Consider the following 16,950-nt stretch of genomic DNA (forward strand, 5'->3'; position numbering starts at 1 on the left):
GCAAGTCATTGGATACATTTGAAGTGGAGGTTGATAGGTTCTCATAGATTCTGGATTGGTATGGATGTCAGATGCTGTGGGGAGAAGAATGGAGAATGGGGCTGAGAGGGAAAATAGATCAACCTTTGAGTGTTTGAATTGTGGAATGACTCAGTGGGCTGAATGTTTTAAATCTGCTTCTATGTCTTATGGTCTCATGATCTTGCACAAAAATTGCACAAAACTGCATCAATCTTTCACTTTGTTAGTATTTGCTCTGCATAATTTCAAGGCCTAAGTCTTTGGGTTTATGTTTAATGCCTTTATCTAGTGCCAAGGAAACAGCAACAGCCTAACGCTACACACTGCTCAGTTCTGGGAATTGGGTGGGGTATGTGGGGGCACTGGTGCCTCTGGTTGTTCCATTTATGTATAAATGGATGAAGTATATGTTTATGTATTTTTCAAATATTTATCAATCACTTTAAAATCTATCATTTATTTCAGTCAGCTTCTGATAAAAAATATATCAGCTTCTTAAACTGATAAGCCCCAGCTTTACCATTCACTTCTAGTCATTGCCTTTGAAAAACTGGCCATTAGGCCAGTGAAAATTCTTCTCATGATTTTGAAATTTTCCAACAACTCCCCTAACCTTCTCTGCTTATAAGTTTCTCCTCATAAATGAAGTCATTTTTTCATGTGGTTAACCTTAGCTAACCTTAGTTCCACAGCATCTTGACATCCTTCCTGAAGTATGTCATCCATAATTGGACACAGCAGCCTAGAAATTTATGTCATTAGTGCCTATTTTCATATGCAAATCAAACAAAAAAACAATTCTTTATAGGCTTCACATTTACAGGTGAAAAACATGTTCATCAGAAAACTTCCAGCTATCTCCATGTGCAGTCATACCCTATCAATTTTCTGGAATTGGCCACAGGTCACAAATCATGTTTACAAAGAGAGTGCTTTATATGTGGAACGTGCTGCCACATGAGTTGGTGGAATCAGGTACAATTAATTGACAAACCAGTAAGGCACAGCAGGATAGAGTCTCAATGCATGCAGATGGACTAAGTTAGATGTGCCAGAAAGTTGGCATCGACATTGTGGGCTGAAAGGTTTGTTACTGTGTTCCACAACGTTATATCAGTGACCATAGCTCTGTTTATTCTGTGTGGTTGTGTCACCTGCAGAGTTGCTTGGAGAAAAAGGTCTAAGTGACAGGGGAGCATAGTGGTTAGCACAACGCTCTACAGTACCAGCCATCTGATTTCAATTCCCACTGCTATCGGTAAGGAGTTTGTACATTCTCCTCATGACGGCATGGGTTTTCTCTGGGTAATCCAGTTCCCTCCCACAGTCCCATGAAGTAACGGTTGGTAGTTTAATTTGTCATTGTAAATTGCTCTGTAATTAGGCTAGGGTTAAATTGAGGGTGCCAGCCTCAAAGGGCTGGAAGGGCCTACTCTGTGCTGTATCCCAATGAACACATGACCGGCCAGGAATGCATCATGCTGCTTTTGTGCTTTGTGATGGCAGAAGGGGGACATAGTGGAGACCTGACTGGACAGCTTTAAAGCCTACTGCAAGCCTGAAAAACACCTTCCAATGTTCGCAGCCTAACAGGAAGTATATTTTTTAGCACTTACTCATTCCATGGGTGTCTCAGAATTGACACCTCTAACAGCACTTCATCAGCAACCTTTCTAGATAAGCCATGACAGGGGCTGCAGAAACGCCAATTGAGTGTAATAGTACAGATGCTTTTCATACAAGGAAGGATTACATTTGCCCTAAATGAAGACAGATTTCATCAATTCATGCGTGCTGAGAATCAATGATAAGAGAAACGAATAATATAAAAATTAGGAATTGCAATACTTTTCAGTAAAAATGCATTCCATAGTGCCTTTCCAGTTTCCTCATGTGCTTTGTGTTGGCTGAATGCCATGTTGCAGTGTCTTTTGTGTGGCTGCAATCCTGGTGCTAGGAGACAGCTCACTCTCATTCTCCAATCTATGCAGATGTCCTCAACGACCAATGGGAATTCTTGCCTAACTAGGTCAGCCTCAAACTGCCAGCCAGGGCCAGCTAAGGGAGCAATGTGGGATGACTGCTGTGGGAGCAGGCATATGCTGCCGGAGAGGCTGATCCGGGCGATGGGCAAGCTGTGGAGTTACTGGTCCACAAGAACAATGATCCAAGATGCTTGGATAAACAATCCACAGACCCAGGTTCAAATCCCATCCGTTGATAAATTTAAAGTAAATCAATTATCTTTAATTTAGAATGATAGGTCTAAAATTGTTACATTTTGTAACTTCAAAACATTAAACTAATTCATAGGAAGTCACGAAATGCAAGTCTGAGTTCACCTTTACCTTAAATGACGTGTGCACACATCAAGTGGTAGCAATTAATCTATTTTTACATATTAATTATTTAAATGAACAAGAATGCTTAATCAAACTATATATATATATGTCACTAAAATATTATTGAAATACTAAATACACAGCAACAAGTACCCACAAAAGCATACCTCTCAGACATCCCATATCACAATCCTTTGGTACATTCTGTTCCGTGACCAGATCAGACCCACCAGAAGCAACAGCACAGTGGTACATAGAAAAGAAAGAGGATTCCTTGGAGTCCTCAACAACTGCAGAAGTCTCTTGGCATCAGGCCAAACCTCCTCTTGACTAGTCCTCCTTCACCAATGAATTTGTTATCCTCTGGATTGAACAATACTTGGAAGAAGCACTGACCGCAGCAAGGGCACAGAATGTACTCTGGATGAGGGGGTGGGAATTTTATATCTGTCATTATGAACAGCTTGGTAGCATCAGTGCTAGGTAACTTGACCAAGCCATGTCAAAATGGATCTGTGGTAGGCAATGACTGAAATAATACGAGGAATAAACTTACCTTACATTGTCATCTATCTACCTGGTAGATGCATCTGTCCATGGCAGCAATGGAAGAAGTGAAAACAACATAGTTCTTTTGAAAACTATGTTCCACACTGGCAATTAACACCCTCTATTATAATTACCACAATCTTGCTAAATTAGTATAGATTCAGAACAGATCTGGCTCTCAAAACTGAGACCATTAGCTGAAATATACAAACTGTAACCTCATGGCCTAACATATCCCTCACTACACCATTTAAATTATTGTTCATTCATTCGTGAATTGTCGTACAACATTGGCTGATCATGGTCTTTCCATTACCATGATTGTTCTTGGCAAATTTTTCGATAGATTTAGTTTGCCATTGCATTCTTCTAAGCCGTGGTTTTACAAGACAGGAGACCTGGCCATTATCAATACTCTTCAGGGATTGACTAGTTATGTCATCAGTGGTTGCATAACTAGTATTTGCGATATACTCCAGCTGCTCATATGACCAACCACCACCTGCTCCCATGGCCTCATGTGACCCTGATCGGGGGGTTAAGCAGGTGCTACACCTTGCCCAAGTGTGACCTGCAGGCTAGCAGAGGGAAGGAGTGTCATACACTTTCTTTGGTAGAGACATATCTCCACCCTGCCACCCAGTCATGCTAGGGTATAATTTCTGTTTCAATGAGAGATCCAGAAGGGCATGTTGGGAGCCACAGCAGGTGCATCTAAAGTGATATGCCTGCCTCTTGTAGTTGAAACATTGAACTACATGCACACTAAATACTAAAAAAAAACATACAACACTGTCACAGTGAATCAAGAATGGTGGTGGACAATAAATAACTAATGAGAGGAGAACACTCCAATATATCCCTGAGACACAAGAGACTGCAGATGCTGGAATTTGGAGCAAAAAATAAAAATGCTAAAAGACCTCAATGGGTCAAGCCTTGGGTACTTATGCAGAGTATTGAGACACAATGCCAATCTCTACAAATGCCTCTTGACCCACTGAGTTCTTCAAGCAGTTTTTTTTTCACTGCAAGATTATCGCCATTCTCAATGATGGAAGGCCCTGTATGTGAATGCCAGAGGCAAGGCCACTGCTTTTACAACCATGTTCAGCAGGAGGTGGCTGAAAGATGATCCACCCATTTACCTCCTGAGATCCCCGCCATAATAGAAACCAGTCTTAAGTCAATTAACCTCATTCCACACTGTATCAAGAAATGGCTAAGAGCTCTAGATATACCAAAGATCAAATGGCCAGAGAATATCTCACTTACCTTCTCTCATGCTGTGCTTCAAGCCAAACTTTTCCAGTAGGGGTACAGCAGCATCATCAATCTGACAATTTGGAGAGTTTCTCAGGTATTAACCATGCCACAAGTGGGAGAAATCCAATCTAACTAATTGCTGCTAAATCAGTCTACATTCAATTATCAGTAAAGTGATCAAAGGTGTCATTGAGTGGTGTATACTCAATTCTCAACAAAACAGTTGGATTTCACCAGGGCGAGGACACCAGATTTTATCTCAACCTTGGTCAAAACTACTCAATTCTCAACAAAACAGTTGGATTTCACCAGGGCGAGGACACCAGATTTTATCTCAACCTTGGTCAAAACATGGACTAGAGCGAAATTGCTGAGGTAAAGTGAGAGTGACTGCTCTTCACATCAAGGCAGCATTTAACTGAATACAGCAGTAAGCACTTCTGCTAAATCTGAAGTTCAAATTAACTTCAAGAGGAAAACACTCCAATAGCCTGAATTATACGTCACACAAAGGAAAATGATTGTGGTTGTTGGACACCAATCATCAAAACCCCAGGACACCCCTGCAGGAATTCTACAGGGCAGTATACAAAGCCCAAGGATATTCAGCTGCTTAATCAATAATAGTAACACCATCATAAGGTCGGAAGAAATGAAGCATGTTGATGACTGCACAACATTTCTTTCTTTATTATTTATTTATTGCAGTACAGTGTGGAACAGGCCCTTCCAGCTCTTTGAACTGCACTGCCCAACAATCCCCAATTTAACCCTTGCCTAATCAGTGAGCAATTAACCTATTAATCAGTCTGTCTTTGGTCTGTGGGAGGAAACCAAAGCACCAGGAGAAATCCCAAGCAGTTACTCATGCAGACTACTCTAATAGTGTCTCAAAAACATCACCAACAAAAAGGACACACGACACACGACACACAAGAACACTGCGACTTGCAGACTCCCCTCCAAAGTGCATATCATCCTGGCTTGAAAATACTCCTTTAGCATCTATGGATCTAAACCCTGGGACATCCCACCCAAAAAAACAACTGTAGCAACTCCAACACCTCTCAAAGACAGTTAGGGATGGGAAATAAATACTGGCTTTGCAAAAGACACTCAAATCCTGAAAAATATATTAGCAAAACCAAACACAATGCTTTACAACAGACAACACCAGTTTCTTGTATACTTGCTGGGTGGCCTATCAGAGGACAGGGAACACAATGATAGATTCATCATTTGGCACTTAGAATCCACCTCACCACTGTTCAGCTTACAGTCCCGCTGACAGCCCCTGAAACACAGGTCCCTAGCCCCTGCTATCTTCTCCGTAATTTTTGGAGTCCACTCTTGGTGCAATCAGAACAGAATAATGTATGGTTGTTATGGATCTGCCCCTGCAGGAAGAGATGAATCCTTACTTACTCTATTTCTCTCATGTAGGAAAGAGATCTGCTGAGGTCTAACCTTTCTCTGTTGATGAAGAACAGGTAGCTATTCATTTACAATGTCGCTTTGCTCAGAGAGAGCTGTAAGATGCTTACCTGCAGCACCCACCAAGAGTAGGAAGTTGCTCACAGATGGCATTTTTGAGAACAGTGACCAGCTCAGACGTGCCATCCCTTTCTTTGTCTAATGAGGAGGTCAAGCTGTTTTCTGGTGCCATGATGCTGTCCCTTTAGAGCTTCTGGCAGCTCGCAGGTGGCACAGTCAGCCCAGCTGGATCAGCACCAGACTGCATGGAGCTGGAGGACTCTGTGGGGCCTCCATCTGTGCCTTCCTAGCAGCAGTGTGGGCTTAGAGTAAGCTTCTTCCATTAGCGAGATTCAAAGTTCAAAGTTAATTTATTATCAAAGAACATATACGTCATTATCTACCTCCTTGAGATTCACTTTTTACAGGCATTCACAGTAAAATGTAGAACTACAATAGAATCAGTGATTCTGGGTGCAAATGACTATTTCACAGGTTCAAATATATTTTTTGGCAAACAACTTTGCTAATTTTTGTGGGACTTTCAGAGTATGTGAGCATAATCAAAAAAACAGCACAATCAGATAGCTAGACATCTAACTGCCAATGCTTTGGATTGATTTCTTAATTTCTCTTTGAGATGCATTATATCATTCTAGATAAAATATTTCAGATACCTTGTCTCTCATTTCATATCTTCTTCATATTCTTCTTCTTGGAATTAATTATAATACTATATTTTATTCATTATCAGTCCATTTTGTCACCTACCACCCTTCTCTGGAGTCAAATGCTGTCTTCTGCACAGTGAAATTGGATCTTCAATTGGCATAAATATTTTATATTGTTTTGATAATAATCCTCATGCCCTTTGTCACCTGTTAGTTGAACGTTATCCCATCATTTTAAGAACAAGAATGAATGTCCAATATGAAAAGCTGAAGCGGGATAGGACTGCCATCCAAGATAATCCATTGATTTTCTCCAGGCCTCATTTTTATGCAGAACAGTTACTTAGGTTAAGCTGTCACATGCTGTGTGACGTCAATACTTCGATGTGCTAAGCCTGCTGAGAAAGATAAACATGCACATCTGGAAGGTGTTTTCAGGAACTGGGTGGGTTTGAGGAACGCTTAATTTTCCGCATCTTGCTTAGCCGTTTCACATTAGTAGAATGTTTCTTGAAGGGAAATGTGCTTTTACGTGCGAGGCAGAACACAGATACAGGCCACTGGTTCTCACTGGTGTAAATACTATTTTGTTCATGTTCCACACTAGCATGTTAATACAGATCAAACCATTACAAGGTGCATTGAGGAAGAATGAGATGAAACAATAACAATGCAGAATACCGTGTAACAGTTACAGAGAAAGTGCAGTGCAGGAAAACAATAAAGTACAAGATCATAACAAGTAGACTGTGAAGTCAAGAGTCCATCTTATCCTACAAGAGCTCTGTTGAAGTGTGTGGTAACAGCAGGGTAGTAGCTGTCATTGAGCCAGCTTTTATATCCTCTGCCCAAGGGAGAAGGGAGAAGAGAGAATGGACAAGGTGGTGAGGTCTTTGATAATGCTGACTGCTTTACCGAGGCAGTAAGATGCGTACATTCCCTTTATTTAAAAGTCCCTGGTGTTAAAGATTCAATTTTCTCATCATTAGCTGGGTAAAGGTAGTTCTCATTATTTCATTCAATAGCAATTTTTTTCAGTTATTAACATTCATTGAAATTTCAAAGCCATTTGCCACCTCTCATCAATGGGAGTGTTAATTATTTTGAAAATACAAAGATTGGTTTCACTTAAAAAAAAGATATTTCAGGATGGGGTAGAGAAAAGTCAATAGTTTCAAATGGGCATGGGGGAGTGGTAATCTAATTAAGTGCTGGGTTACCTTTGATAATTTTCAAATTATGATTGACAAAGACTATTTGTGAAAGAGTCCATAGCTTTTTGCCTGCTTGGCTACTTGCCACAGGCAGTCCAAGGTGGAAAGATAAAATAAGGTGAAATGCAATTAAAATGATTTCAGTAAATATAGATTAAAATGGCATAAGAAGTAATTACAGCATTAAGGCATACAAACAGAGCAAAAATAAAGCTTGTGAGAATCAAGGAAGAGTATCAGCTTGATTACAAACTTGACTGAGGAGCAGAGAATCAATTCCCAGATCTGGAGAAGTGTTGATGTAACATCAGAATCAGTATCAGTTTTAATTAATATTACTGGCATATGCTGTGAAATCTGTTGTTTTGTGGCAGCAATATAAAAAAATTATAAATTACAATAATTATATTCAAAAAATTAAATTAAGTAAGTAATGCAAGAAGAGAGCAGAGAAAAAGAAAAAAAATATTGAGGTGGTGTACATAGGTTCATTGCCCATTCAAAAAATCTGATGGCAGAGGGGAAGAAGCTGTTCCTAAAACATTGAGCTTGTCTCTTCAGGTCCCTGTCCCTCATCATTGAGGGTAGCAATAAGAAACGGGCATGTCCTGGGTAAGGGGGGGTCCTTAATAATGGATGCCACCTTTTTGAGCCATTGCCTTTTGAAGTTGACCTTGATGCTAGGGATGCTAGTGTCCATGATGCAGCTGGCTGAATTCATAACTATCTGCAGCTTCTTCTGATCCTGTGCAGCCATCCCTCCATACCAGATGATGATACAACCAGTCAGAATGCACCATACATCTGTAGAAATTTGTGTCATTGGTGACATATCAAGTCTCCTCAAACTCCTGAAAATACATAGTCACTGTTGTGCCTTCTTTGTACTTGCATCAAAATGTTGGGCCTGGGACAGGTCTTCAGAGATGTTGACACCCAGGAACTTGAAAGTGCTCACCTTTCCGCTGCTGATCCCTCGATGAGGACTGGTATGTGTTCCCTCAACTTCCTCTTTGTGAAATCCACAATCAATTCCTTGGTCTTACTAACATTGTGTGCAAGGTTGTTGTTGTGACACCACTCTACCAGCTGATCTGTCTTATTTCTGTGGCTTTCCTCTGGGTGCTCTGATTTCTTCTCACAGTCCAAAGGTGTACCAGTTAGTTGGTTAATTTGACATTGTAAATTGTCCCATGATTAGGCTAGGGTTAAATCAGGGGTTGCTGCACGGTGCAGCTTGAAGGGCTGAAAAGACCGATTCCACGCTGTAAATAAAAAGATGTCCTTGACCACTTCTTTGAGTTGATTGGCACAGGTTTTCATTGCCATATCAGGAGCACCATCATGCCTAATGCCTTACAAGGGTTCACTCTCTTGAAAGATGTTCTGTAGTCTTATTCTCCTTTTCAAAGTGTGCATATAAGGTGTAGAGCTCATCTAATAGTGAAGCAACACGGCCGTTCATGATGTTAACTTTCGCTGTATAGGAAGTAATGGCCTGCAAACCCTGCCAGAGCTACCATGCATCTGATTCCATTTCTAACTTCAACTGGAATTGCTTTTGGCTCTTTTCCCTTCCGTAGGTCAAACCTGGACTTACAGTATTGTTCTGGATCACCGGTCTCCAATGTCACAGATCCAGCCCTAAGCTGACTATGAAGCTCCAAGCTTGTGGTTTGGGTAGATCCAGTATGTTCTGGAAAACACATACTCATCCACACAGGTCTTGATGAAGCTGGTGACAACTCTGGTGCGTTCATTCAGATTTGAAGCTGAATCTCTGAATATTGCCTAGTCCACTGACTCGAAGCACTCCTCCACCCCCCTTGACCATGTCCTTTTGGTTCTCATCACTAGTGCTGCAGTCTTTAGTCTCTGCCTATACACTGGGATTAGAAGTACAGCCAGGTGATTGCACGTTCCATAGTGTGGGCATGGTATGGCTTGGTAAGAGTTCTGTATGGTGGTGTAGCCGTGGTCAAATATGTTGGCTCCTCGAATACTTGGGTGATTTGTTGGTGGTAGTTGTCCATTGCTCAGTGATTAGTATTAGAATCATTGTTTTTGAAATATAGATAACCTACAGCACAGTACAGGCCCTTCGGCCCACAAAGCTCTGCCAAACATGTCCTTACCTGAGAAATTACCTAGGGTTACCCATAGCCCTCTATTTTTCTGAGCTCCATCTACCTGTCCAGGAGTCTCTTAAAAGACCCTATCGTATCCACCTCCATACCATCACTGGCAGCCTATTCTACGCACTCACTACTCTCTGCGTTAAAATTTAACCCTGACCTCTTCTCTGTACCTACTTCCAAGCACCTTAAAACTGTGTCCCATTGTGCTAGCCATTTCAGCCCTGGGAAAAAGTCTCTGACTATACACTCAATCAATGCTTCTCATCATCTTATACACCTTTATCAGGTCACCACTCATCCTCCATCGCTCCAAGGAGAAAAGGCTGAGTTCTCTCCACCTGTTCTCATAAGGTATGCTCCCCAATCCAGGCAACATCCTTGTAAATCTCCTCTGCACCCTTTCTATGGTTTCCACATCCTTCCTATAGTGAGGCGACCAGAACTGAGCACAGTACTTCAAGTGGGGTCTGAACAGGGTCCCATTTAACTGCAACACTACCTCTTGGCCTCTAAACTCAATCCCATGATTGATGAAGACCTATGCATCATATGCTTTCTTAACCACAGAGTAAACCTGCGCAGCAGCTTTGAGTGTCCTATAGACTCAGAACCCAAAATCCCTCTGATCCTCCACAATGCCAAGAGTCCAACCATTAATACTATTTTCTGTCATCATATTTGACCTACCAAAATGAACCACCTCACACTTATCTGGGTTGAACTTCATCTGCCACTTCTCAGCCCAGTTTTCATCCTATCAATGTCCCACTGTAAATTCTGACAACTTCTACTCCCTTTCTTAAATAATAGAACTACATCTGCAACCCTCCAATCCTCAGGAACCTCTCCAGTCCCCATCGACGATGCAAAGATCATTGCCAGAGGCTCAGCAATCTCCTCCTTCGCCTTCTACAGTAGCCTGGGGTACATCTCATCCAGTCCCAGTGACGTATCCAACTTGATGCTTTCCAAATGCTCCTGCACATCCTCTTTTTTAATATCTACATGCTTAAGCTTTTTATTCCACTGTAAGTCATCCCTACAATCACCAAGATCCTTTTCCGAAGTGAATACTTAAGGAAAGTACTCATTAAGTACCTCTGCTATCTCCTCCGGTTCCATACACACTTTTCCATTGTCACATTTGATTGGTCCTATTCTCTCACATCTTATTCTCTTGCTCTTCACATACTTGTAGAATGCTTTGGGGTTTTCCTTAATCCTGTCTGCCAAGGCCTTCTCATAACCCCTTCTGGCTCTCCTAATTTCTTTCTTAAGTTCCTTCCCCAATAGCCTTATAATCTTCTAGATCTCTATCATTACCTAGCTTTTTGAACCTTTTGTAAGCTCTCCTTTTCTTCTTGACTAGATTTACAAGAGCCTTTGTACACCATGGTTCCCTGTCCCTGTCTCATTGGAACATACCTAGCAGAACTCCACACAAATATCCCCTGAACATTTGCCACATTTCTTCCATGCATTTCACTGAGACCATCTGTTCCTAATTTATGCTTCCAGGCTCTGCCTGATAGCCTCATATTTCCCCTTACTCCAATTAAACGTTTTCCTTACTTGTCTGTTCCTATCTCTCTCCAATGCATGGTAAAGGAGATAGAATTGTGATCACTATCTCCAAAATGCTTTCCCACTGAGAGATCTGACACCTAACCAGGTTCATTTCCAAATACCAGATCAAGTACAGCCTCTCCTCTTGTAGGCTTATCTGCATATTGTGTCAAGAAACCTTCCTGAACACACCTAATGAACTCCACCCCATCTAAACCCCTCGCTCTAGGGACGTGCCAATTGATATTTGGGAAATTAAAATCTCCCACCACAACAACCCTGTTATTATTACACCTTTCTAGAATCTCCCTCCTTATCTGCTCCTCGTTGTCCCTGTTACTATAGAGTGGTCTATAAAAACACACAAAGACTTCCTAACTTCTACCCACAGAGACTCCATAGACAACCTCTCAATGTTTTCCTCCTTTTCTGCATCCATGTCACTAACTCTATGGCCACAACATCATAGCTCCAAGTACTGATCCATGCTCTAAGCTCATCCACTTTGTTCATAATATTCCTTGTATTAAAATAGACACATCTCAAACCATTGGTCTGAATGCATCCCTTCTCTATCACCTGTCTATCCTCCCTCTTGCATTGTCTCCAAGCTTTCTCTTATTTGTGAGTCAACCTCCTCTTCCTTCGTCTCTTCAGTTTGGTTCTTACTCCCCAGCATACCTAGTTTATACTCTCCCCAATAGCCTTAGCAAACCTCTTTGCCAGGATATTGGTCCCCCTGGGATTCAAGTGCAGCCTGTACTTTTTGTACAGGTCACTCCTGCCCCAAAAGAGGTCCAAATGATCCAGAAATCTGAATCCCTGCCCCCTGCTCCAATCCCTCAGCCATGCATTCATCCTCCACCTTTGATTTTCTTCGATATTCTTCAATAACTTGGGGTTGGGATACACAGAACATAATTTCTAAGATTATAAGAGGCTGCAGACTCAGATGTGGTAACTAATGTAGATGATAGACACAGACATCAGGAGTTCATGGACCGGTGAGATGCACAGATGAAATTAAACACAAGTGTGGAAATAAATTGTGAGTGTCTCAATTTTAAAAGTGTACAGAGACAAAGGGAAATGAAGATGAATATACACAATGATTCTTAGAGGCACAATGTCAAGTTCAGAAGATTGCTAAAATGTATTGACTTTATTTAAATTACAAAATAAGGAGTTTTGTTGAACTTTTATTGTACATCATTTAGGGTTCAGCATGAGTAACAAGTACATTTCCAAGGACCACAGTCAGGGAAGTCATTAAGCTGACTAGATTTTAGATCTCATTATGACCTCAGTCAAAGAAAATGGATGAGAGTTGAATTCACAGGTGAGGTAACAATTATTGGGCTTAGTATCAAAGTAGAGTGTAATGAGGAACTCAAGTCAAATTCATAACTGAGTTGCATCATACTCTAAGGATGATGTCATTTGTTTTTGTACCAGGACATCACTGGAGTTGTCATTCAGGCCCAAGCACCTCTAGCTTCTCTTGTGAATGATCTTTCCATCAACACAAGCTCAGATAAAGCAATGGTCTACTGATCACTGTAGCTCTCAATTCTGTTCACAACTCTTTTGTTCAGAGAATAGTTTCAGCATGGAAGAAGGCCATTTAGCCCATTGAATCTATGCCAACTGGTCCCATAACCTGTCCCACTCCAATGACCCTATATATCTTTATTCAGGTACACAGCCAGTTTCTTTTTGCATACCATGCTTGAATCTGACTACTTTATCTATTCCCAACTATGCATTCCGGATCCTAATAATCTTCTTCATATAGAAAGCAGAAGTATATTAAAATGTCAGTTTTGGTTCATTAGGTAATCTCATTCTAGACTTCTGCAAGAAGAAAAAAATATCTCTACCCACTCTCTCAACCTGCTTCCTGATTTTAAAAATTAAACCCCCCTCAACCTCCTCTGCTTCAAAGAGAAAACAAAGCTTTTCCAATCCATCCACATAAACTAAAGTCTCATTCCTGTCATCATTCAAATAGGTCTCATCTGCTTTCTCTCTAACACTTGTATCTTTCTTGATGTTTAGTGCATAGTACTGAAGGAAATCTCTACCTGTGGCAGAACCAGTGATTAATAAATGCACATCATTACCTCCTTGCTCTTGTAAGAAACAGCCCATCTCTGCATGCAACGATTTATGGATATTCAGGCTCAGGCAGCTAGTGCTAAAATAGTGTCACAACAATCATCTCTGTCAAGCTAACGGTATCTCCTTGATATCCAAGTGCATTCTTGGGCCACCACTCACTGAATTGATCTACTATCTAAACAGAAGCATCGGCCATTGGCTGTGATAAGTGACTCACTTCCTGAGGCATTGATCATGTGGATAGTCAGAGGGCTGAAATGGCTAACACGAGAGGGTACAATTTTAAAGTACTTGGAAGTAGGTACAGAGGAAATGTCAGGGGTAAGTTTTTTTACGCAGAGGGTGATGAGTGCATGGAAGGGGTTGTCAGTGACAGTGGTGGAGGCAGATACAATAGAGCCTTTTAAGAAACTCCTGGATAGGTACATGGAACTTACCAAAATAGAGGGCTATTGGGTAACCCGAGGTAATTTCTAAAGTAGGTACATGTTTGGCACAGCATTGTGGGCCAAAGGGCCTGTATTGAGCTGTAGGTTTTCTATGTTTCTATGTTTCCCTAATCCAGGCATGGGCAAACTACGGCCCGCGGGCCATATGCGGCCCGTTAAGCTTTTTAATCCAGCCCGCAGAACTTGATGAAATTATATTAATAAACCTTGTTAACGTTTTTTCCCCGCAATTCTGGCGTTTTCCCAATAGATGACGCACTGTATATACATTTGTGGCGACCCATTTCCTGGCACATCCGAACCGGCTCACAATTAGCCAGCGTTCCAGCTAAGGGAGATAGCCTGCGGGGATTTGTCAGCACAGAGCTTTGGAACCTCTGTGCAGGGGGGCAGGTTGAGGGAGGCTTAAAAGTGAGGCTGGGGATTTCGAATAAAGTTTTTTTCTTCGACTGCAGTTACCGACTCCATGTCGTAATTTTATCGCTGCATGTAGCGCACCGCTACACATTGACCTTTGTTGAGGTGCAGCGTATTACTGCACATTTGCGCTTTACTCTTTGTTCGGTTCGACCTATTTGTGTGAACAGGCGTTCAGCGTCATGAACATCAACAAAGCCAGCCACAGATCCAAGTTAACTGACCACCACCTCAGATCCATCCTGAGAATTGCCACAACAAAACTAAATCCAGACTTTGATGCGCTGGCTAAAAAGGGAGACCAACAACACTGTTCCCACTGAAATTAAAAATATGTTTCTTCGTTGTGTTATGTAAAAAATGCATTTGAAAATATTTTTTTCAATAAGCCTTACATGTTACATGTCATTTCTGTTAAGTGATGGACATGAGTAGTGCGCAGGTGCACGTAATTTCTCAAAATAAAAAATGCGCTCCAGATCAAATAACGCGCTCCGCATACTGGCACGCTCTCACTGTTCTGTCATAGTGCGGGTCGTTGTTGAGTTTTGGCAGAGGGGACAATTGAATAAGAAGGAGCAGGACAAGTAGACCTGCATCTCCTACTGTTTTTGAAATAAAGACAGTCAGGAGGAGAGTGATGATGATAATATCTTGAAGGATAACAGAATTTTCAGTGTTTTAAAATAATAACTGTTACTATTTAAAAAAGCTGTATTTTATTCATTTAATTTTCAGTGTTTTAAAAGTCATTTCAATAAATAGCTAAATACCATGGGACTTCAAAGATAGATATTTTGTTGTAATGCATTTGTTCATTTTCAATTGAAATTAAAGCACATGTTTTCTACATATCCCATGATATTTTATTTTCTCTTATGAGGTGTATTACCAAAACACTCCGTCCATCTGCTCCTGGTCCGGCCCCCCTGTCAAATTTTTGTGTCCCTCAAGTCAAAAAGTTTGCCCACCCCTGCCCTAATCCATTCTCTGATCTACAATGCACATGGCAAGAAGCACTAAAATAACTCATAAAGATTATTTCACCTTCCAAATACATGAATTCTACCCATTTAGAAAGACAAGTATAGCAGCCGTATTATAACAACACCCCCTTGAAGCAACATGCTATAATGACTTGCACATACATTCCTATATTGCCTTGGAGAAAAAGCCTTGGACTCCCTGCCTAACACTTCTACTATTCAGATTGCACCCAGTTCAACAAGCTGACCATCATACTGACTCCCTCGCTGGACTGATACAGCCTGAATAAATCTTCCCAAGTGCAGTTAGTAAATATCAGACAATAAATAATGACCCAACCAAGAATACCTATATCCTGTGAATAAATAAAAGACAATTATAATTAATAGTTACACTAATTGTAAGTGATCCTTGTTTTAGTTGGTGGATTAGGCAAAAAAAAAGCCCTTTAGCACTGATAGCTTACTTAGAATGTTAATCATCTTGACATTTGAAAAGAGAGCTGTGACAGAAAGCCTGCTTTACAAACCCACCACAAATCATCCTTACCTTAACTGGGAAATTCACAAGAGAACTGGTAAGATTGCCTGTAATGCATTTAAAATTCAGATGTTGGTCTCGACGAGATTCAGCCTCCCAGACCTGTTGACCAGCACCACGACGCGATGATGTCTGTAGACTTGAAGCAACTTTCTGGAAAGCTGTGCAGGTCATGCCTGTGAAACTGGATGGCTTGATCTTGAAGGCCTCGAGAGCTATATTCGTGGAAACCTGGTGAGAACATATTTGACCAAATGGAATTTCAGTGACATGACAAGAAGTTTGTGCATCATTTAGGTATATGAGCTTAAGCTTGATACTTTGCCATTTCTAGTTCCACCTTTGTGTGTGTTTTTTTGGTCTCATGGAAAGCCTTGCTATCTCACTGAGCCAATTCAGCATTGTTAATTGCTAGCTGGCAGTCATCCATGATGAACAGAAATTGCTCAGCATTGCGTGACATTGTAAAAGAAACGCTGGTTTATTTTATTTATAGTCAGCCTTAAATCTTACTTCATTTCAGCTTTAATGGATGCAAAACTGAATGGTTCACTGAGACAAATTTTCAAAGGTCATGATAAATTACCTGAAACATGGTTGTTACTGTTGTAAGAAGGACTAAACCTCAGAGTTTGCCGATAGAACTTGGACCTCAATCAACAAAATTCAAGTTAGCATGATTGCTGCCTGCATAATAAAATGACATTAACATGCAAAGTGCATTTTAATACTCAGCCTGCTTTGAAGGAAAAATGGAGTCACAGGCTGATGTGAATTAACAAACAAGAGACATGGTTGGGGAGCCTGAAATATTTAACAGAAACCTTCTCTGCAGAATGCAAATTGCTCCCCTTTAGTGAGAACACAAGAGGTTATAGGTTATTACTTGCACTGGTTCAATAGAGAAAGTGTGATTTTAAGTGTATACTCCCGTGAACATTTGAATAATTCAGAACCTCCAGGCAAGAATATATTACAGCATTTCTCATTGGTTTTAAATACAAAGTTAACATGTTCTTGCCTGTAGGGTTCAATTCTATACTACAAAACAGATTTACGTTTACTGTTTTGAATTCAGAAATAAGCTGTAACACTGCCAACACGATTTGACTTACATATCTTGTTCAGACAATTCATGTCCAGCATTACTTAGTACAGTTTAAGCTTTAAAAAAAATTGAGTGTCAATATAGAGAT

General features: G+C 40.8%; 1 protein-coding gene across 2 annotated transcripts in view; it reads right to left on the reverse strand.

Annotated features, from left to right (window-relative positions):
* Positions 1 to 16,950, reverse strand: part of LOC132379568 (adhesion G protein-coupled receptor A3) — a 531,961-nt gene that overhangs the window by 161,511 nt on the left and 353,500 nt on the right. For both annotated transcript variants that reach the window (XM_059947630.1, XM_059947629.1), the window contains one exon: positions 15,764 to 15,985. In XM_059947630.1, the coding sequence (XP_059803613.1) occupies positions 15,764 to 15,985 (222 nt within the window). The remainder of the gene's footprint in view (positions 1 to 15,763; positions 15,986 to 16,950) is intronic.

The sequence above is a fragment of the Hypanus sabinus genome, chromosome 22, assembly GCF_030144855.1.
Source record: "Hypanus sabinus isolate sHypSab1 chromosome 22, sHypSab1.hap1, whole genome shotgun sequence".
Taxonomy (NCBI): Eukaryota; Metazoa; Chordata; class Chondrichthyes; order Myliobatiformes; family Dasyatidae; genus Hypanus; species Hypanus sabinus.